The sequence below is a fragment of the Osmia lignaria genome, chromosome 10 (genome assembly GCF_051020975.1).
Source record: "Osmia lignaria lignaria isolate PbOS001 chromosome 10, iyOsmLign1, whole genome shotgun sequence".
Lineage (NCBI taxonomy): Eukaryota > Metazoa > Arthropoda > Insecta > Hymenoptera > Megachilidae > Osmia > Osmia lignaria.
In genome coordinates, this window is record NC_135041.1 from 7,126,650 (window position 1) to 7,147,586 (window position 20,937).

Genomic DNA, 20,937 nt, shown 5'->3' on the forward strand with positions numbered 1-20,937 from the left:
AAATTCGCAATAAACCGACGGTATGATCGAGATGATTAGCGAACTTAATCATGGAAAGCGTATTGGATAACGGCGAAGAACTTACCGGTTTATTGCGCTAATTCTCCTCTACTTAACTTGTTCAGTGGGCATCAACGTTTTAATTACCGTTCTATTAATGCAGTTTTATAACACGAAAATCACGAGCGCTTTCCAATTATGTAAGAAATAGTCGATGCATTATTAGAACGCGGTAGAGACTGGTTCCATGCTTCGTAAATTCGTGAATAGCGTTGAAATTATCGTAGGGAATATATTTTCACAGTTCCTTGGACGATTTCTTTTTTTCCTTTTTTTTTTTTCTATTGATACTCTATGTAGATCGTAAATCATCTATAAAAGTTAAACGTTAAATTGAATACCGTCATCATCTGCATTGGCCCCTAAAGGTAAGACGTTAACGTGAATTTTATTTGTTTCTGTTTGCAGAGAATTTAGCGCCGTCAGAATTGAAGAAATTACGGAACAAGCAGAGAAAGCAACGCAGAAAGGCTGAGTTGAAGCGACAACAAGCTGCTCAAGCACAAGAGAAAAGGGAGCAGCACAATAAGTCGCGACAACAGGCTGATCCCGATTTAGAACAACCCACGTTAGACGAACTTATACCGGAGAAACTGGAGAGGGTTAGTTAATAAATATATTCTACGAACAAAGTTTTCAGTTTTTTTCAAGATAGTTGAACATTAGTTGAAATGAATTCATTGCTTACAGGTCGAGGATCCATTGGAGCAGGCAATCAAATTCTTAAAACCTCTGCAAGAACTGGCATCGGACAGAATAGAGACACATCTTATGGCGTTTGAAATTTATCATCGTAAATGTGCGTAGAAATGATTAATATCTACTTAACATTTTGATGGCCGTTATTTAATTATTGTTACGTTAAATGAAGTAAAATGTTATCGGTAACGTTCAATTGAATGTAAAAAAGAATGTAAATTCGCAAAAGTTATAAATTTCACGGTATACTATGCGGCCGTCATAATGTTAAACGGATGACTATCGATGCATCGTCCGGTATACATAATCTATTTGTTTGATAAATGAAAAATATTTGTTACAGGTAAAACGTTGTTGATGCTTAGGTCGATTAAACGTGCACACAATCTAGATCCAAATCATCCTGATCTTCACACGTGTATAGTAAATTTTATATTACACATAAGCCATTTAGGATTAGAAAAACCAGTGGGCGAGGTCGTAAAACGGCAAACAGCTGGGATCTATTCCACATCAAGCACAATGTACTTTACGCTCTTCCACTTCAACGCTGAATTTCTGAAGAAGAATCGAAACTCACTGCCGCACCTTCTACAGGCTGCAAAGATCATGGATTTCTTGGATATGTCCCCTGTTCTCGAAGAGACAGCTCTCTCAGTGGTCACGAATATCGACAATCTCGAAGGTGTGACGCTAGAGAATTGTACAAAGGTGCTAGAATCGATGCGTAACGGTGACTTTGGGGATTGCGACGCCGCGATAGCCGATTTCATGGCAAAATGCCATAAACGTTTCCCGTACGCTACGGCTTTTCGGCCTCCGGAAACAAAGGCGACGACCAACCATCAGGAGAAAGAGAATTCTATCAAAAACTGATCGAGGCACGCACTGTCCAGCGTTACTGATCTACTACGTAGTTAGACGATGTAATTACGTGGAGGAGCGTAGAGCATTTACGAAGATCTACGGTGAAATTCGTCGAATGGAAGCGTACGATATAACGACGGACATAGTGAAGGGAAGCGAAATTGGCGGATTTAATTAATAATTATTACACATGTATTATATATACACGAACCGTTCCTGGAAGGTTTCAAGTAGTGCGAAAGAAACAGTGCTGGAACAGTGCTGGATAAACAATCTTAATAAATTATAATACGAAGAGGCGCGAGAACAGTGCCTCCGATGACATGGTCCCGAATTTTAGGTGAACGAAGAAAGGTTGGCTTAGCTAATATTAATTAACAATTGGAACAGATAGAATTAACTCCGCTGGTCGCTCTAACGACAAAGCGGCAACGCTAAATGGAAAGATCAACGGCAAAGTGTGAAATGTTTTAGTGTAACGGGATTTAAGGGAGGGCGGTTGAAATATGGAGGGATAATTACAACGGGCGGGGAAAGTACAGTGTGTAAATTATATGACGTGCGAAACTAACACATTGGTACAAAATACAAGACTTGTATACATTCATATGCGCGTTCTATGGATATTTCTACTTGATGTTAAAGTGTACTATTTTCAGCGATATCCGCATAAAACACTCTACTGTGTAGAGTTTGAAAACTAAGACGATCATCGAGCACCCGATATAATTGTACCGCGCATGTTCGTCGCTACATTTGAATAGACTTTGTTCCAAGTCATATACTATCTTCTAGTTCACTTCATTCGCGAACCGTTTACACAAAGTGAACATACGATCATAACGTTTTCCTTCTAGATACACTAATTTTATTTCTGTGTTCGAGGCCAGGGTAATGATCTACGTTTGGATTGGAGCCCTGATAATTCCATCGAGAATAGTCAATAACGAAGTAGTGTCCATTTGCGAAAGTCTTTGTGAGAGTTACTAATAAGAACAATAAAGTGCGTATTGTATACGCAAATTACCAAAGTATAAATACGATAAATCGAAAACAATAAGTGTTGATAGAAACAAAAAAAAAAAATATCATGCATCTGTATGTGAACGGATTACAGAAATTTTAATAAAAGGTAATGTTACAATTTACCGGTAAAAAATTAACAATGTTATATGCTTACCTGATTTATTTTTCGAAAATAACGATATATATATATATAAGTTGTGAATTTCCTTAAAACAAAAATTAATTGAATATTATACAGATACTACAAATTAGTGATAATGTTTGTATATATTTCAGCTATTACTTTAACAATATATACACGTATATATATATAAAACATATTTCCTATCTTATTTAAGTCATAGAATATAATTTACAACTGATACTATGACAGTGTTGAAAATTCGCTCGAAGTCAACTTAATTTGTAATTATAAAAATAAGATATTTAAATCGGCTTATATGGTAACATAATATTTAAAGTTTCGATTCACTCGCAAAGTAGTACATACTGGATAAATTTTACTACTTAATTAAAAATCAATCGATGGAATAATCTATGAGAATATAATAAATGCAATTATTGTTTCCGTAAATACCTTCTGTAAATGCATGGAATGTTTCTCAGGGCTATGCAAATAATATCGTAACGTAAGCGATAATATATATGTTCTACGCATTCATTGTAATATTAGTCATTTCATACGACGAAAGAAAAATATTATCATGCCAGTTTATCGATATACAAACTTCTTGCAAATAGCATTCATTCCTAATACAGATTTAATATACATTATTCACGATGTACCAAGTTTCCGACCATGCATCTACCGAAGTGTTACCGTTTGTTTATTAATATTTTCTTTTTTTTTCAACTCTTCCTGCAATCTTTCGCATAATCAAGGATCTTAAAAGATACGCATATTAGTTGCTCCAATCTTTATCGGAGGTTGTTACCTCAGTATACAAATTTCTATCTCTCATAAATAAGATCAAATTTAAAAAAAATAAATAAATAAATGATGCTGGTTAAGGATAGTGTATCAATTTTTAGAGGGTTCAGTTCAAATTTGCCTTTTGATCCTTCATTTAATCTTATGAATAAACAATAAGCAAGGATATCTCAACTTTTACTCTTCATCTCCTCGTGCAAACGAATTCATCATATAGGCTTCATACAAAGTTTTAATTTGTATAATTAATTTTTTAGAGTGGTTTATAATTCTATTAAAGGAAGTTTAAAAAACGAACAAATTAATGATCATTAAATATAAATTTTATTTCAATCATTGCATTAGTACGTGTTACTTCTATTTATAAGAGACTATTACATTGCCTTTTGAAGTTCGAGTTAATAATAAAAAAAAAATATATATATATATAATAATGCATTCAACAATAGGCAAATTTTTTAACAAATTAACACGTGTAGTATAAAATATTCACGTATTTTCATAACATCGAATATCTTTCTATATGATGAATTCAATCACCACGTATAATTACTTTCTGTTTGTAACTTTCCTCTATTATAGATGCCACTACAAACGTAAATAAAATAATATTTTAAGCGGGATATGTATAGTATGTACATGAACGTATTATCATCATCATATATATATCAAAACTCTATGTCCAATTCATCTTTGTTGTTATATTAATGACGAGTCAACGTGAAAAAATTATATCGCGTATCCACAATCGCCCTTCCTTCAGTCATTTTGAAAAAGCGGTAAATATTGTTACATATTTCTACCATACCATACTTCATCATACTGTACAGTGAACAGTTTGCAATATTATTGCAAACAATATTACCTTAATACTTCATAGTGTCTTTGTATTATTGCTAAATTCTTTCGCATTCTGTACATTATTTTATTTATTTTCCATAAGCATATGTGGTTAATGTTAAACATGAAAATAAGGAGACATGTAAAATTTTAACTAAAAAAGTGGTATTCTTCATTTTTGCCTGTACCTACTTCTAATACAATTTTATATGTAAATAATAGTAACTATTCTATTGACTAAATGAGTCAACATAAAAATGTTACACCACATACCCAATAATACCATGAGCCATATTTTCATGCGTTACCAAACAATTAATATTAGTTAAAAATCTGACCTTACAAAATGTCACAAAAGAAATGAAATAAATCATGAATACATATTATAAAAATACTGTTTATTATAAACATTAACATTATTATTATATTATTTTTATTATGTAAGTATGTTCATATACTCTCAAGTCTTTTTGAAAGTTCTTGGATCTTGTCATTTTTATCAACCTCAGAAAAATCAATTACAATCTGTTGATTTTTTGGAATATATTGCCTATAACAAGAATTTCAAAAATTCATATTACTAAACTTTAAAGATATGAGTACCAAAAATTAAAGTTCTTACAATTAAAATATTTACAAAATTTCAATATAAAAATAAGTATCAAAATAATTGAGATACCTATATTTAACACCTGCTGCATCAAACATTCTTTTTGCAGCTACAGTTTCCTTTTTATGAGCTTGTTTGTCAGACATGAACACAACTAATTTTATTCCAGATTGTATTAGTACTTTAGCACATTCATTACATGGGAAAAGGGCCACATAAATGGAACAATTTTTAACATCACTGCAATTCTTATTTAAGACAGCATTAATTTCTGCATGACATACTACAATTTTTATTATATTATTATTATTATTTTTATTATATTAAATTATATAATTCATTAAATTAATCTTTAATTTAAATTAAATATTTATCTAATTTTTTAAGAATAAGTTGATATTTACTTACCATAATAAGACTTGTCTTGTAATTTATCATTATAATCCTTTCCCCATGGAAATTCATCATCGCTACAACCAGTAGGCATTCCATTATATCCAACGCCTAGAATTCTTTTTTCATCATTTACTATACATGCACCAACTTGAGTTTTGGGATCTTTACTACGTTTTGCTGCCAAAAAAGCAATTCCCATAAAGTATTCATCCCACTCTATATACTTTTTGTTTTTATTGTTGATATCACTATGAGAATGAAAATAGGATACTATTTACATCATACTAGTAATTATTACAGTAAACTTTATAATATTGTGTATGTTATACCATTTGGAATTAGTTTCTACAAAAATATCATTTTGTGCCATTTTTATGACAGCCTTTTATATTTATTTACAAAACACGTATAAATTTGTTAAATGTCAAAATTGCATAAAATTATAATAAATGACCACTGTCCCAAACTATGTATATATATACTGACATGGGAAGTATAACCAGTGATGCCAGAACCGTGGGACGTGGGACAAATCTTTACCCTCTCCACGACGTCCCACTACTGTATAACATACATATATAAAAATATAACCTATATATTTGGGAAACTAAGCTTATAATTATTGTATTTTTCACGAGAAAGTTCCCCCACCAGTAGATACATATACCGTAGTTCACCAGAGTCCATAACTGCGAAAAGACCAGTTTTCGTTTTTCGCGCTTCTCCAGTGCGCATCTTCGCCCTGATTGGCGATACTTCCAAACGAAGTGGAAAGCGATTAGCAGAGAGCTCGCTGCGTTCCCCCACCATCTTCCAACCTGCGCGTCGCAGTTATGGACTCTGGTGAACTGCGGTATACATACACCTTCGAGCCACTGCTTCGAGCACGCTCGACGTCTTTCTAGGAAAAATGGCGGTCTAAGCCAGGCTCCTTTTTGCCAGAAAACCCTATTTTACTCCCTTGCCGCCCTGCCCCAGGGGCGCTGCAAAGACTTATGAAACTTTAATTGCCGACAAAACGTCTTACAAAATGATCCGCGTGTGTGCCTGTAATTAATAATGACGATCAGCGACGCCTATCCTTGTTACTTCCGTTTAGATACAAGTTTGACGTTCCTTTTCCATTGGATAACTTATCTTTACAGCCACTGATTCGAGTAAAGGAATAGCCGACTGCGGCATCGTTATCAACCATTCGACCTAGAGCGAAGTGAAACATCATCAGTTCTATAGTGACCGCCGAGGGGTGCAGATTGGTGCAGATCTACCTGCTAAATATACATATACCCCTATTTTATTTTCTGCATTCATTCAATTTGCGTATAATTTGCGTACTCATTGTATTTATTTTTTTACCTTATTGAATAAACTCGTTTAGGAGGAAGAACGTGTTGATTTTATTAATCATGTATTAACCCTTAGGCTCCCTGATTCTTTTACATCTCTGCACCACTGTTAGATTCCCGATATTTAATAAATATTTTATTAAATTTTGGTACACGGAAATTTTACAAAGAACACTCAGGCTAGTTTTCTACTGCTTTTCTATCGGTCTCTCTACTTTGTGCTCACGTTAAAATCTAAACTGAAGGGAAAAATGTTCTGTATTTAAAAGGTCGGGAATTTGGAATTGAAAGTGGTGGGAATGAGGATTAGGACCAATAGGAATCGTTGGAAATTGGTAAGGTTCGAAGGGTCAAGCGAGTGATTCAAGGATGGTGAGTAAGGATTTCAAGGTTCGGATGTGTAACTGTAAATAGAAGATAGTATGGCTGGAGACAGATTTTAGATTTCACTTATCCTAACTTAAATACGAAAAGTTAAAAATATTTGCTTAACCTATGAGGTATCCAACACCACTTAGTCTCCCTGATTCCTTTACATCCCAGCATTCCTGACATCACTGTATCCTTTACATCCCTACTTTATTTATATCACTTCATCTTTTACATCTCTGCCAGCCTTACACCCCAGCATTCCTTACATCCCAGCATGCCATACATCTCTGCATTCTTCACATCCCTGCTTTCTTTCTATCTCTGCACTCCTTACATCCCTGCATTCCTTACATCTGTGCAACCCTTACTGCATTCCTTATATCTCTGCACCCCTCCCATCACGGCATCCCTTACAATGATGTAAGGTTTACATCACTGTGTCTCTTATATTGGAATAAATGCGCGTGAAGTGAATACAAGTTTGTCTTACAATTATTTTAATAATTTCGGTCTTGTACTGGTGTTAATTAATATTTATAATAAATAGAGTTAGAGGGAGTCAAAATTGTGTCTTTTCAGTAGCCTGTGCGAGGTATGGTAAGAGAGACTTGTAAAATAGGCCGAATTGTCATACCGACTGTGTTCCAGACATGCAGTCCTAACTGCGCTTTGGGGTATCTGGCAACCCAACATCATGACCCCTTGAGTACAAAAGCATGTCCAGTCTTGTTGGATCTGTAGTCACTGGTCACATGGACATCCTTTTTATAAGTTCTGAGATGTTAGAAGTTAATTTGTCACAGAAAACAGTAAAATGTAGAATTTCAAAAAAATAGCAATATGTATTTCTGAAACATAGTTTTAATATATACATAAATGCTGTAACTTCTGTATAATATAAGTATGATTTCATGTTTTTACTGTACTCTTATGAAAGGTTAAGCAAATGAACAGAGATAATGTTTAATAAAGAATCTTATTTATAAAATGTTTCAGATTCTGCACTACATCTGCAATACATTAAGTTATTTATATAGAGCTGAGTGCATGCTTGTGAAATGTTATATGTGATAAATGTCAATATGTCATTAATGTGTAGGAAATTATGTTGTTCTATTTTATATGAACATTTTGGGCAAATTGTTCAATGTGTAGGTGAAGATCTGCTTAAATATGGTACAAAACCATTAGGTTTAATTCGTAGTACAACAAAACTACCATTATCAAAGGTATAAATGTATATCTTTTAGTACTTTCATATAATACCTCATATATTTGTAATAAAAGAAATAATCTAATGTTTAGATAAAAGAAGCACTATGTGTTTTAATAAAATATGGGTTCGTTACTCATCAAAAAAATGAAAAGGCTGTAGAATATTCTTTGAGTTGTGAAAAAGTCTTAATGGTCCTTCGTTACCCAAGGTAATTTGTACCATATGTGTATATTATTTAACATTGTAAATGGGAATGAAAGTCCTAAACGTTATATATTTTAAATTTAATAGATATATGTTTTTTGTGAAAACAATTTGTGGAGATGAAAGTGAAATGATGTTAGAAGAAGTGTTAAAACATGGATACATAACAGCTTCTGATCTCATAGTAAAAACATATAAAAGAATTGAACAATTACCATGTATGTAAACTTATATTTACAATCATGTATAAAGATTACACTAGTATAGTTTGTATATTAAGTTCCTGTTACTTAATAACCCACTTATGATTTTAGCTGATTTACAACCATCGGTACCTGTTTTAAAAGATAAATTTGAATTACTAGTTAAAACTCAGTTTTTGATACGTAGTTTATGCGAAGAAGCAGTTCAAGAGACAGCTTTTCTTAAAACAGACTTTACAGTACCAGATTTAAATTTGGCTGCTATTGCTAGAAAGATAGAAGGGAATGATAATGTTGATGCGGGTGACGATAAAATTTATTGGAATGTTAATTTTGATCGATTTACTCAAGACCTTAGGTAAGATTTGCAAAAGTCATAATAAATATAAGACATGTAAAAAATTTTAAATGTAATCTATAGGGATCAAATTATTGTATCAGCTATGCAGAAAAGACTGGATGAAAATGCAGGTGAATTGATGAGGCAATTATTATTCCTCATGTATTTGAGAACAGCATCATGGGCGGATACATCCAACCCAATTCCTCTTACCGAGATAAAAGATGCTGTTAAAAAACAGAATTATCCATCGCTTACACAGTACATTGACCAATATTTACGTCTCATTGGTATGGATAATAGGTGTCTATGAAAGGTTTTGTAAAGTATTCAAATATAATAAATAATATTGCATCATGTTTAACAAGTGTATTATTCCAGAGGAAGATAGTAGTCAATTTATGAAGCGAGTTGGAGATTCAGGAGGTGGCCAGTATAGTGTTAACATGAAGGAAGCTTTCACTCAGCTAGCATGGACAACTTTAGAAAATATCGTGATGGAACGATTTGGCTCTAAAGCAGCGAGAATCTTTAGGTATGATACAAAGATTTGGTTTATACATTGTGTATAATGTAAATACAAGTTAAGTATTTTCGTTTTTCATTAACAGGTTAGTGAAGGATAGGAAGTATATTGAGCAAGAACGAATTCAGCAGTTGGCCATGATTCCAGCTAAAGAAGCTAAACACCTGACGTACACATTGTTACAAGAGAATTATTTACAAATGCAGGAACTAAAGAAACCTGGGGTGTCGGCTGCACCGATAAAAACTTTCTTTCTGTTTCATATAGATTTAAATATGGTTGTTCGTATGGAAATAGAACATTGTTACCATGCATTGTACAACACTATTCAAAGACGGGAATATGAAGTAAGCAGAAATAAGCGAATGATCGATAAACAGTTGCGAATGCAAACACTTACAAGTAATTTAAAAGAACATGGTGCTACTGAGGAACAATTAGCCGAGGTGCGTATACTTATGATTGTATTATTTTCACAAGTGTATGATAACAAAATAAATACATCTAAATTGTTTACAGATTGCAGAGCTGATGACACCGTCTGAGAAGCAACAATTAGGAAAAGTTCAAAATACAATTAAGAAATTAGGCATCACTGAATTACAGATAGATGATACTCTATTTCTACTAACAATGTATTTACGGTATCATTAAATAAAATTATCTTATATATAAAGCGCAAAGACGTTCTCTTCAGCCCTACATTCTCTTCAGCCCTACATTCTCTTCATTCCTACATTCTTTTCTTCTATACATTCCTTACATCGCTTCATCCCTGATATCCCTACATTTCTTACATCTCTGCCTCCCTTACATCCCTGCATCCCTTACATGCCTGTATCCCTTATATCCTTGTATCACTTATATTCCTGCATTCCATACATCCCAGTACTGCCCTGAAATTGAGTTGAAATTTTTGTGGCTACAAGGCCTGCGATTTTATACAAAATTTCCTTTTTTCGCTACCAGAGGGCGCTGATTCGTCATCGAAATTTTAGTTCACTTTTTTGCCGCCAGGGGGCCAGAAATAGAGGAAACTTTAGTTCCTTTTTTCGCCACCAGATGGCGCTGACTCGACATAGAAATTTTAGTTCACATTTTTGCCACCAGAGGGCCAGAAATTGAGCAAGCTTTAGTTCCTTTTTTCGCCACCAGATGGCGCTGACTTGAAACCAACATTTTAGTTGACATTTTTGCCGCTATGGGGCGCTGTTTTTCTCGAAATTTTCACGAAATTCTCACGAATCAGCGTCCCCTGGCGGCGAAAAAAGGAACTACTTACCTTTACTTACCTTTACTCGAAGCAGTCTTTATAATATATTTATTATAAGGGATGCAGAGATGTAAGGAATGTAGGGATGAGAAGAATGTAGGGATGAACAGGGTGTAGGGATGAAAAGAATGTGGGGAGTTAAGGGATGAAAAGAATGTAGGGATGATAAGAATGTGGGGATTTAAGGGATGAAGAGATGTAACGGAACGAGGGATGTAAAGAAATTCCGTAGGAGTCGAGGGCTGGGGCCACTGTCTCCTCTGCACGCGGCCCGAGGAGTGCCGGTATCAGGTGTGGCCTCCGATGTCAGCGGAGTTTGGCACATGGCGGAGGGACAAAGGATCCTCCCTACCGCCCTAGTGCAGGCCACCGTGGTAGTTTTAGTGGGTAAAAATCCCAAACTACCTCCGGCCCCTCCACAGGGGGCTGAAGGTGTCTTTCTGAAGATTTCCACCACGTTAAAAAGAAAAAAAAAGGGTATTTGAGCATTGCAGGAATGTAAGGAATGCAGGGATGTAAGAATGCTGGGATGTAAGGGATACTGAGATGGACTTGGCCTATAATGAGGGATTTATATAAATAATTGAAAAAAGTAAAATACATGGGGTCCTCGGCTGGGACCCAGAACAGGGATATAATCATGAATGTTATTCCCCTTCGATGAGCTTATTTAATAAGCAAAAAAAAATAAATGAAGTAAATTAAATTAATTCCGGAAAAAAATTATACTAATTGTGTCCTCTTCATACGGACCTGATATTATCCAGGGGTGTTAGAGACCCTGTTGCGCCAATGATGCCCTCTGCGTACCGACCAGATATCATATTGGGGTATTAAGGACCCCGAAACGCCGATGACTATCTTTGCATGCCAATAATATAGCATCCGGGGTGCCAGGGACCCCGAAGCACCAGTGACTATCTCTGCATATCATCTTGGGGTGTCAGGAACCCCGAAGCACCGGTGACACTGTTTGCATACCGACATTTTGGCATTCGGGGTGTCAGGGCCCCCGAGGCAAATAGCGAAATATAAGACCTAAAAACGAACAAATCGTGAAACTCACTTGTTCGGGATAGTGATGGGTACGACTGGATCTAGCGAAATATAAGACCTAAAAACGAACAAATCGTCAAACTCACTTGTTCGGGATAGTGATGGGTACGACTGGATCTAGCGAAATATAAGACCTAAAAACGAACAAATCGTCAAACTCACTTGTTCGGGATAGTGATGGGTACGACTGGATCTAGCGAAATATAAGACCTAAAAACGAACAAATCGGGAAACTCACTTGCTCGAGGTAGTGACGGGTACGACCGGATCTGTAGCGCATGCGCAATACAATTATTTATTGTAAGACAAACTTGTAAATAGTTAAGAAATTATTCACTCACAAATAATGAAAGTGATATATTTGTAAATCACAAACGATTTCCTATCAATTACAGTTATCAGTTATTACAAAATCTGTTTATTAAAAAAATTACTAAAAAGTTTCGGCTCACATCATGATTGAAATAAAATTGCTAATTACAAAAGAACTAATTTGTCACAAACGTTAAAAATAGACTCACAATCAATCACAAACGATTTACAAACGAAATACACTAAGAAAAATTAAAAATAATCATATTTTATTATTCCTTCCGGCTAGTTCATGTAGCTTCATCGGGGTCGCTGGCACCCCAAGGTAATATTTCGTCGGTGTGCAGAGTTACTGGGGTTCCTGACAACCCAATATGATATTGGGTCGGTACGCGGAGGCACTCACTGGGGTCCCCGACACCCCAACGTGATTTCAAGTCGGTGCGCAGGGAGTCGTCGGGATCCCTGACACCCCAGACGATATCAAATCGGTATACAGAGAGCGTCGCCAATACATCGGGGTCTTTGACACCCCGGACGCCATAATGTCGATATGCAGAGTATTACCGGTACTTCGGGGTCCCTAACACCCCAAGCCATATACGCACATATAGAGCAATGAACATAGCGCAATTTAAAACGCATTGCATCTCTAACTTTGAAAGTTGCTTACACGTAATGCGATCCTAGTTTTCTTTTAAATGGGATATCGTCACACAAAACGCTATGCATCGTTTAATGTTCAATTAAACGCGCATTATTACGAAAGAACAAATACATAATGTCTCGTTCATTTATATAGTTATTTATTTATGTATAATAATGGTTACGCTTGTAAAATACAAACAACAAAGGATACCTAACTTTCAAATTATTGTAATAAATATAATCATATATCTATGTTTATAATAGTGCTGTTCTCTATGTGATACAGTGCATTTGATGTCACTATCTATCAGGGAAAATGATCTTGGAGTACACACCTTTAAACGTTCTAACGTTCACAAACACTTTCCATATAATTTACCTTTTTGATCTATGCGATATGAATGTGTGTAGATGTGTGTATGCATGTACGTGTGCGTGGGTGGGTGTATTGGTTGATTAGAAACAAATTATTAAGAGTTATGAATCACAGCCAGCTCAAGGTGCCTTATGGATCAGTAAATAAGTCGAACGCTGCAAAAATGCTATTATATAATTAGCTAGAACGTAATTTAATTACGGTAGAGATTGGTGACCATCATTTTTTGGTGTGTCCCGCTACTATTAGCACGTTTTACGTCCAAGTATGATTTTCCCTTAGTTCCTATTATGTATAATTTACACGTTCATCTTAACACTACCACGAACGAAGCCGAATTTCTCCGCTTATAGTACATATTAATCGTGGAAATTCAAAGCACATAATGTTGGTAGTGAAGATTCACCGATCTTAATGATAGTTATATATTTTGATTGTACGCTATTGACACCAATTAATAACGTGTACTACAGACTGTCACAAGTAGTGATAAGATGATCGTGAGCATGTAATCGCATTCAAACATGCATTTGATTGAATTTATACATACACATACACACACGCTCTCGTTCACTCTTTCACCTTTTTCTCATTTACACGATACTGCATAACTATGTACACTGTTCGTACGTACAAGTTTCGTCTAGAAATAACGTTGTGTTACCTAAAACTAAGATTGAATTTCGGTAAAGCGTTATTTTATTATGTATATATATATATTTTTTTTTTTCATACCATTAACAACAACGTACATGTAAATGAAGTGAATTTGTGGAATATTGAAATTGGATGTTAGTGTTCACTTATCCTTTTTTTTTTTTTGTTTCGTTACGTTAAATACACTATAGTATTAGTAATGTATTCGTTTTACAATTTTACTATTCTTACAGCTTCTTGCATTCGCACTGGTTGCATTTCCTTTCTTTTAAGAATCCGATTAATTTACAAGCGAGTGCGTCGAGATTATCGCGAAAACGTTCGTCTCCGTACAAAAAAAGAAAAGAAACCAAAAACAAACGAGAAGATAATGGAAAAAGATCATCGACGAACTTTTTTCACAGGAATTCAAGGAAAAACGATCTTTTCTTTCGATCACTTGATCGCAATTCATGGAATGCAGAACTGAAATTATTTCTAAAGCAGAAGATCAATGAAAATTGTAGGAGAAAGACGCGAGTTGCACGGGGATGACCAAAGAGGAAGGATAAAGAAGGAATTGAAGAGAAACGAATTGTTTCGTGAAAGATTATAACGATATGGCACAACAGGAAACGATATACAAAGCGTCTTTGTCTCTGAACTTGATTTCTTGTTATTAATGTATTCGTAGGGCAAATAAGGTTGAAACAGTGATCTTTGGAGGAATTGGAATAAATGAAGAAAGAAGGGAAAAAAGAAACAGAAATTCAATAACTTTGAAGAGGCGCAAGAATCGGTTCTGGGGTTCGACGAAATATATTAATAATGATGAAAGAAAAAAGGAAGAAAAAAACAAAACGATGTAAAAAACATTGAATTTTTGCATGAACGATGAAATTTGAGTATTCGAGCACGAAAACGATCAACAAAACTTCGTGTCACCGCTGTTGTCGTCGTTTGAACTGGCACGTACAACCTCTATTGCTAAACTTATAATCGTTAAAAAAAAAGAGAGAGAGAGAAATGATATAATAATATTAATAATAATCATAATAATAGTACTAAATAAGATCGATGACAATAATAATTATCAAGGATAATAATAGACGTAATAATGACCGTGAAAATAATAATATGCATCGCATTTAACATCGTTAAATCTACGTGTTCTCGAGTAAATTACATATATAATATGTTTGCGCTATGCAGATACATCACAATATAGTTACACTGTACATTTAATAGTATTGACACTTTTTTTACCGCGTCGGCCCCGATTGTTTCACTTGTTTTCCCGATCGGTCGATCTGTGAACATCGTCGATGCACTTGTACAAATCCATGTTATATACATAAAATAAATTATTATCAACATTAAGCTATCCTATCTGCCGCCGGCCGCGGTATCGAAGATCATCCGACGAAACCCGGGCACAGATACATCCGAGGATACTGGCTCTCTTTATAAAATTATATTAGGTACCTTGTATAGAATTGCACTGATTATAAATAACAAGAAGAGGAAGAGAAAGAAAAAGAGAAAGAAATAGAAATAGAAAAAAGAAGAAGGAAAAACTGTGAGAAAAAAAAAGAAGTAGACGTAAAAATTATTTAATCGAGTTTCACGTCGAGCCAACACTGCCGACCCGGTACCGGAGGGAACGCGACCTCACTTCCGGCCCGCGAAAACGCTATTTGGCACATAAATATTATCACATCGAGCTCCCGATCTTTGTCACCCGGTTCGATTCGTTTCACAAGCGTTAACGAGACTTTATATACCTAATTAGTTTCTTCTCACGAAACGGTGTTTTTCTTTTTCGCTCAGCACTGTTCACGAAGGTTCACTAGACTTGCTGGACCCCTCATCACCGCACAACTCGAAGAATAAAACGTAACAGCTTGCGTTCCGGAACATTGAAAAACGAAAAAAAAAAAAATAACACAACGTCGTATTAAAATTTGATTATTCGTTCGTTACATCGTTTACAATAAATAACGGCTAATTCCCCTCCGCAATTTTATACAGAAGTAACATTGTACTAAAAATCGACGTCGCGCGTGCCTCTCGCTTTCTTTCTTCTTCCTACGTGTGTACGTACGTATCTCGATTGATTCTTCTCTTTACGTAGTTTCTCTTTATTAACTCTCTCTGCATACTTTTTCATCCTCCATCCTTAGGCCCACGAGTGTGTACACTGACAAACGATCATAGAATTATTTCTAACAAATGCTATTCAATAATCATCGTCGTACATTTTAGTCGATGCAATTAAGAAAACAATGAATATAACAATATTTTTTCGACGATCGTTTGCCAATGTACTTGGTGTCCTTACGCTCGTTCATTCTCAACTTGTTCAAATCCACCCCGACTAATCGTCGTTAACGTTAGGGTCCATAAATAAATGACGAAACAAAAAAAAAAAAAGAAATACTATAAGTACTAAAAGTGTTTAGATGAAACGAGACGTGACCACCGTTGACGAGCTGGTGAATCGCGTGACAGAGTTTTTCCCGCGTTTTTCCTGTCGCCCCTCTGTCCCGGTCCCCTCGTGCGAATATCGAATACAAGTAATTGCGTGCGAATACGGAAACGTGGAATATTAATACGATCTAATAGCGTGCTTTCCGTATACCTGGGAGATGCGATACAAACGGATCAGAATTTTTATTATTTTTTTCATTCGTTTCACGGTTTTTCTTATTCTCCCATTGCATTTCATATAGAAGACACGGCCGACCGGAATGGCGCATCGCTAGACACACACACACACACACACTAGAAGGAATAGGAACAAGACTTTTTTGGCCGCTCAACGTACCTTCACGCACGCACGTATACGTGTCACTATCGTCTCACGGTGTTCGAAACGCGATAAATGAGTTGGATCGAGAATCATCGAAGGAGATTGCATCGAATCGATCCTTCTGGCGCGCACACGTGACACATGGCAGTCTTACGAGAAATCAGGTATGTATATATATATATATATATATATATATTTAAATTTATTTATTTATTTATAATTCTATATGCATCTTGTTTCACGCAGTCGTACGTTAAAAGAGGCGCGAGATGGATACAGCAACGACGTTTTTCGTTACAATGAAAATTACTCGCGCGCACCTTGTTACCTAGAAACGTTAGCTAACGACGATCAAACCTTATCAGTTCGCAGTTTTGATTACACAGAAGAGAATACACCGTGTATACTTGCCGCCGTCGCGTTCCGCTCTACGTGGTACGGCTGACGGAGTAACAGAGTGTCTTGTTAGCTTACCCTGTCTCTCGTAACAGTAACAAGCAAGCAAGCAAGCAAACCGAGAGGTCATCAGCGTCCGTGCCGTGATCCTCTCGTTCTAATCTCATGTACACCGGAAACGTTCCCGTGATAGGTTCGTCGTTAACGGATAAGGAGACGAACCCCGGGGTGCATGAACCCTACGTTACGTTCACGCTCGGCTGTATCGCGACACTGTCCTAAGACCCGAGTACCGTACACGAGGATGCCATCGTTCTTCTTCTCCACCAGTGGCACGCGATGGATGTTAAGCGACGCGACGGCGGTTCCGTACGCGTCGTACGATGGCACAGAAATAAATCGTTATATCACAACCTTCTCGAGCGAGGCTTCGAGACGCTCGGTCCACTCCTCGAGAACGTTCTTCCCTTTTTTTTACGCTCGCGCGTTCACCACGCGGTTATCTTCGCCGCGGGTATCGCCAAGTCCCTCCGGCGTCGAACCACGAGGAGGAGAACAGCGTGCCTTCAGTTACCAGAACGCAACTCCGTGGCGGTGCTTTAACCTTGTCACTACCGTTGACGATGAAGCTCCGGGCGGCCATGGCGGCTGACCCGGAGCCGCGGTTCAATCCTCGTCGTGATGCCGTGGACTGGCGTCGTAGCCACCGATCGAGCCGGAATTGTCCGGTGAAAAGTCCATCATGTCCGACGGCGAGAGACTGTCCTGCGGATAGTAGAAGGACGGATGGTCGGAACTCGGACCAGCCGCACCTCCGTTCAACATCGTCGCGGGCGGCGAAACGGACGGCCTCGCCGACGGTCCGGCTCCCGTTCCCGGATGGTGTTGGCTGCTTAGGTCGGAACCGACCGGCGACAGGAAACTCATCTCTTGACCGCTGTCACGACACCAGAGCTGCCTCATTTCCTGCCGTCGTTGTCGCATCAACGACTTGTACTCGGAAATTCGCATCTTCTTACCGTCCACGATGCAGGTACGCTTCGGTCGCGGCCTGTACCTGTAGTCGGGATGCTTCTCCATGTGCAGCTTCGACAATCGAGATTGTTCCTCGTAGTACGGCTGCTTCTCCGAATTCGACATCGCTTTCCATCGAGCGCCTATGATAAACGAAGATTAATTCAATTTTCTTGCAATATGAAAAATTGTCTATATCAGCAGTTCTTAACCTGTGGTTCGTCAACTCCCAAAGGTCTAACTTTGAAACCCTTTGAAAACCTTTGAAAAACTTGTAAACGAAATACAGCACCAGGCTTCACATTATTAAATTACAATTAATGAGTAATATTAAATCAATATTATTCTTTGTTCTTCTTCTTATTATTATTATTTTATTCGAATAAAAAATATTCAATAGGATGTGTATTTATTTATTTATGGTAAATTTTTTCCCCTGAAGTTTGAAGATTTTGATGAGCAGTTAATGAGTATTTTAAATATATGCAAGTATTTTCGACATACTACAAATTTAAACTTTGAAGAATCTTAGAGGTCCGCGGCAAGAAAAATGAATCAAAGGGAGCCTGCTGTCAACCAAAGATTATGAACCGCTGGTCTATACCAATACTACTCTGTCAAAAATGCTTACCGAGTATTTTAGATATGTTCGAGTTGTGCATATCCGGGCAGGCTTTCAAAATTTTCCTACGCTCGTCCTTGGCCCACACCATGAACGCGTTCATAGGCCGTTTGATATGTGGTTTGTTCTCACCCTCCCTCTTCTGCTGTCTCACCATTTTAGCTGAACAGAGAGGAGACGTGTTAGATGTCAACTAGCCGCGATACTTGCCTCGTGAGAAGCGAATCTGATTTCGTGAGCATCACCTGGCGCTCTCGAAACAAAAGCGTAACGTCAGCCTCGCTGTTCGTCCGATACGACCGACTTGCTTACCTTTTTCCGTTATGTCTTCCGGTACCTTGTAACCCGGCTCCCGCCACACTGTAATTTCAGAATACCGTCATTCCTTACAATTCCCATTAGTTTTAATTCCTTACCGGTAGCTATCGGATTGATTAATTGCTAATTTTGCTGGTTAGTCTAACGCGAGAAGGATATTTACTGTGCGACGTGGAGAGATAGTCTTGTTCCTCTTGCGCAGCCTCGTCCCGGGAAGCGGAATGCTTCATAGGTCGTTGAGTTTGAGGCGAAGGAGGCATCGCACCTGCACTAGGTGGTAGCGCGTAGATCCCGTGCATCGCGAAGTGTTTCTCCACAGCTGCGACCGCGGCGGCTGCTGCCGCACCTCCCGCACTACCTGCTTCGTCTTTTGACATCACTTTGCCCACTGTAACAACGATCGTTTTAATAAATAAACGTTTAATAATTAAAATTTCTGGCTAAACTTTACTTTAACTCCTGCACCCTTTGGATAAAATTCTATGTAAGGGTAGACCGGGGGGCAGTAGTAATACTTTAAATTTAGAACACGATTACGCAAAGATTATTACACTTACAAGAAAATTCCTTATATCAAATCTTAAGTAGTCACCTGAAATTAATAAGCCATAGCAGTTTCGCTCTATGACGAGTAATATCCAAGTTATTATTAAAAAAATGGAGACCAAGGAAAGTTACAATCGTTTCCGACGCATAAATTTGGTAGTAACATAAATTTAACTTTAGAAATCTTCACAATTTGTTATAAAAGAGTTCTAATACGTCGAATGGCGAATGAAGGAGGTTCGCGAAACAACGATTAACGTTTTACGCCACTGTGCGAGCTAACAACGATGATCACCCGACCGCTTGTTCTGATATTACAATGACAGCTCGAGGAATCTGCGTGCTTGTTCCCTTTTTCGACGATGTTATCTTGGTATCGCGTTACGCGTCGTTGATTGTGCTTTAACCGAAAGCAAAAACCGGACGCGAAGGGGAACAGGTTTTCTTAACGAACTGAGGAAAAAGCCGATCCGAACACAATCGGTTAAACGATTGCGCGCATATCCGAACATAATTAACCGTACGTTTCAGATCCGGAGCCGGGTATTTCTATGGGGCATTGATCGGCTTTTTTTCGACGTGCATCGGCCTTGCTTGTCCACCGAAAAAGGGTACGCAATCGTTTTTTTCATCCTTTATTCTTTTTTCAAAGCCGCAGAGCGATCGGTGAATTGCACTCCGCGATTCGACACGGAATCGAACATCGATATTTTACTTTCGTTTTGAGAGGAATATCCGGCGAAGTTCGCGTTTGAATCGAGGAAACAGAAAAGTTTAGCTGCAGCTGAATTTTTTACATAATATTTCTATGCACCTCGCATTTCAATTCTTTCAATCGTGACACGAATCATTTGTGTAACTTTGCATCCTATCTGCTCGCGATAATTTGCGAAAGAAATTACTTACTTGGAGAGGAAAGGGTGCTGAGGTGCGGCGGTAATCCGGCGTAAGGAAGACTGGGCAAATAATTCCGTGGCATCGGTAAACCAGGCGGAAAGAGCTTCGGCGCAGTCGCGGCCAAAGGCTGCTCCTGCTGACCGCTGCTTCCGGCCCCGGTCGAGTGCGAATCGCTTCCGGGCGACGAGGAAGACGCCGTGGCCCCCGACGACGAGGATTTCGGCTTGGTAAGGTTCAACGGCGCGTCGAGATCCTGGAGAGGAGGCGCCGTAGGTGCGACGGCGGACGAGATCGGCGTCGGCGATGCTTCCTTCTCCATTTGCGTCGTCATTTGCGCCAAATGCGCCGTCGCCCAGCTAGGACCTTCCCGGTGGCTGCTGATCATCTGTAACACC

At 37.6% G+C, this 20,937-nt stretch overlaps 4 protein-coding genes across 10 annotated transcripts in view; 2 read left to right on the forward strand and 2 right to left on the reverse strand.

The window, feature by feature from the left end:
• Naa15-16 (N-alpha-acetyltransferase 15/16) overlaps window positions 1-8,376 on the forward strand; it is a 37,198-nt gene extending 28,822 nt beyond the window's left edge. Inside the window, exons 9-12 of one of the 2 annotated variants that reach the window (XM_076690705.1) lie at window positions 469-662; window positions 751-859; window positions 1,103-8,048; window positions 8,120-8,376. In XM_076690705.1, the coding sequence (XP_076546820.1) occupies window positions 469-662; window positions 751-859; window positions 1,103-1,635 (836 nt within the window). In that variant the 3' untranslated portion in view covers window positions 1,636-8,048; window positions 8,120-8,376. The remainder of the gene's footprint in view (window positions 1-468; window positions 663-750; window positions 860-1,102; window positions 8,049-8,119) is intronic. The other variant, XM_034339922.2, reaches the window with a different exon arrangement.
• On the reverse strand, window positions 4,801-5,899 carry LOC117611741 (deoxycytidylate deaminase-like). The gene is made up of 4 exons (XM_034339928.2): window positions 5,759-5,899; window positions 5,442-5,677; window positions 5,103-5,316; window positions 4,801-4,973 (listed from the first exon to the last, which is right to left on the reverse strand). The coding sequence occupies exons 1-4, from the start codon at window positions 5,797-5,799 to the stop codon at window positions 4,874-4,876; spliced, it is 591 nt and encodes a 196-aa protein (XP_034195819.1). The 5' UTR covers window positions 5,800-5,899; the 3' UTR covers window positions 4,801-4,873.
• Polr3C (RNA polymerase III subunit C) lies at window positions 8,206-10,314 on the forward strand. The gene is made up of 8 exons (XM_034339924.2): window positions 8,206-8,376; window positions 8,453-8,571; window positions 8,655-8,785; window positions 8,882-9,128; window positions 9,192-9,400; window positions 9,492-9,645; window positions 9,722-10,082; window positions 10,156-10,314. The coding sequence occupies exons 1-8, from the start codon at window positions 8,206-8,208 to the stop codon at window positions 10,288-10,290; spliced, it is 1,527 nt and encodes a 508-aa protein (XP_034195815.1). The 3' UTR covers window positions 10,291-10,314.
• Window positions 10,315-14,084: 3,770 nt separating this feature from the next.
• Sox102F (transcription factor Sox102F) overlaps window positions 14,085-20,937 on the reverse strand; it is a 160,000-nt gene continuing 153,147 nt past the window's right edge. For all 6 annotated transcript variants that reach the window (XM_034339920.2, XM_034339919.2, XM_034339921.2 and 3 more), the window contains 5 exons: window positions 20,552-20,927; window positions 19,263-19,487; window positions 19,094-19,141; window positions 18,791-18,943; window positions 14,085-18,302 (listed from right to left, as the gene is read on the reverse strand). In XM_034339920.2, coding sequence (XP_034195811.1) covers window positions 17,812-18,302; window positions 18,791-18,943; window positions 19,094-19,141; window positions 19,263-19,487; window positions 20,552-20,927 — 1,293 coding nt within the window. In that variant the 3' untranslated portion in view covers window positions 14,085-17,811. The remainder of the gene's footprint in view (window positions 18,303-18,790; window positions 18,944-19,093; window positions 19,142-19,262; window positions 19,488-20,551; window positions 20,928-20,937) is intronic.

Bases quoted from the DNA above. Each gene is read 5' to 3' on its own strand.
- LOC117611741 (XM_034339928.2), bottom strand. From the start codon at position 5,799: ATGGCACAAAATGATATTTTTGTAGAAACTAATTCCAAATG. The intron at 5,678-5,758 runs GTATAACATACA...TCATTCTCATAG, and splicing joins GTAGAAACTAATTCCAAATG to TGATATCAACAATAAAAACA. The intron at 4,974-5,102 runs GTATCTCAATTA...TTCTTGTTATAG, and splicing joins GCAGCAGGTGTTAAATATAG to GCAATATATTCCAAAAAATC.
- Polr3C (XM_034339924.2), top strand. From the start codon at position 8,206: ATGTTATATGTGATAAATGTCAATATGTCATTAATGTGTAGGAAATTA. The intron at 9,129-9,191 runs GTAAGATTTGCA...TGTAATCTATAG, and splicing joins CGATTTACTCAAGACCTTAG to GGATCAAATTATTGTATCAG. The intron at 9,401-9,491 runs GTATGGATAATA...GTATTATTCCAG, and splicing joins CCAATATTTACGTCTCATTG to AGGAAGATAGTAGTCAATTT.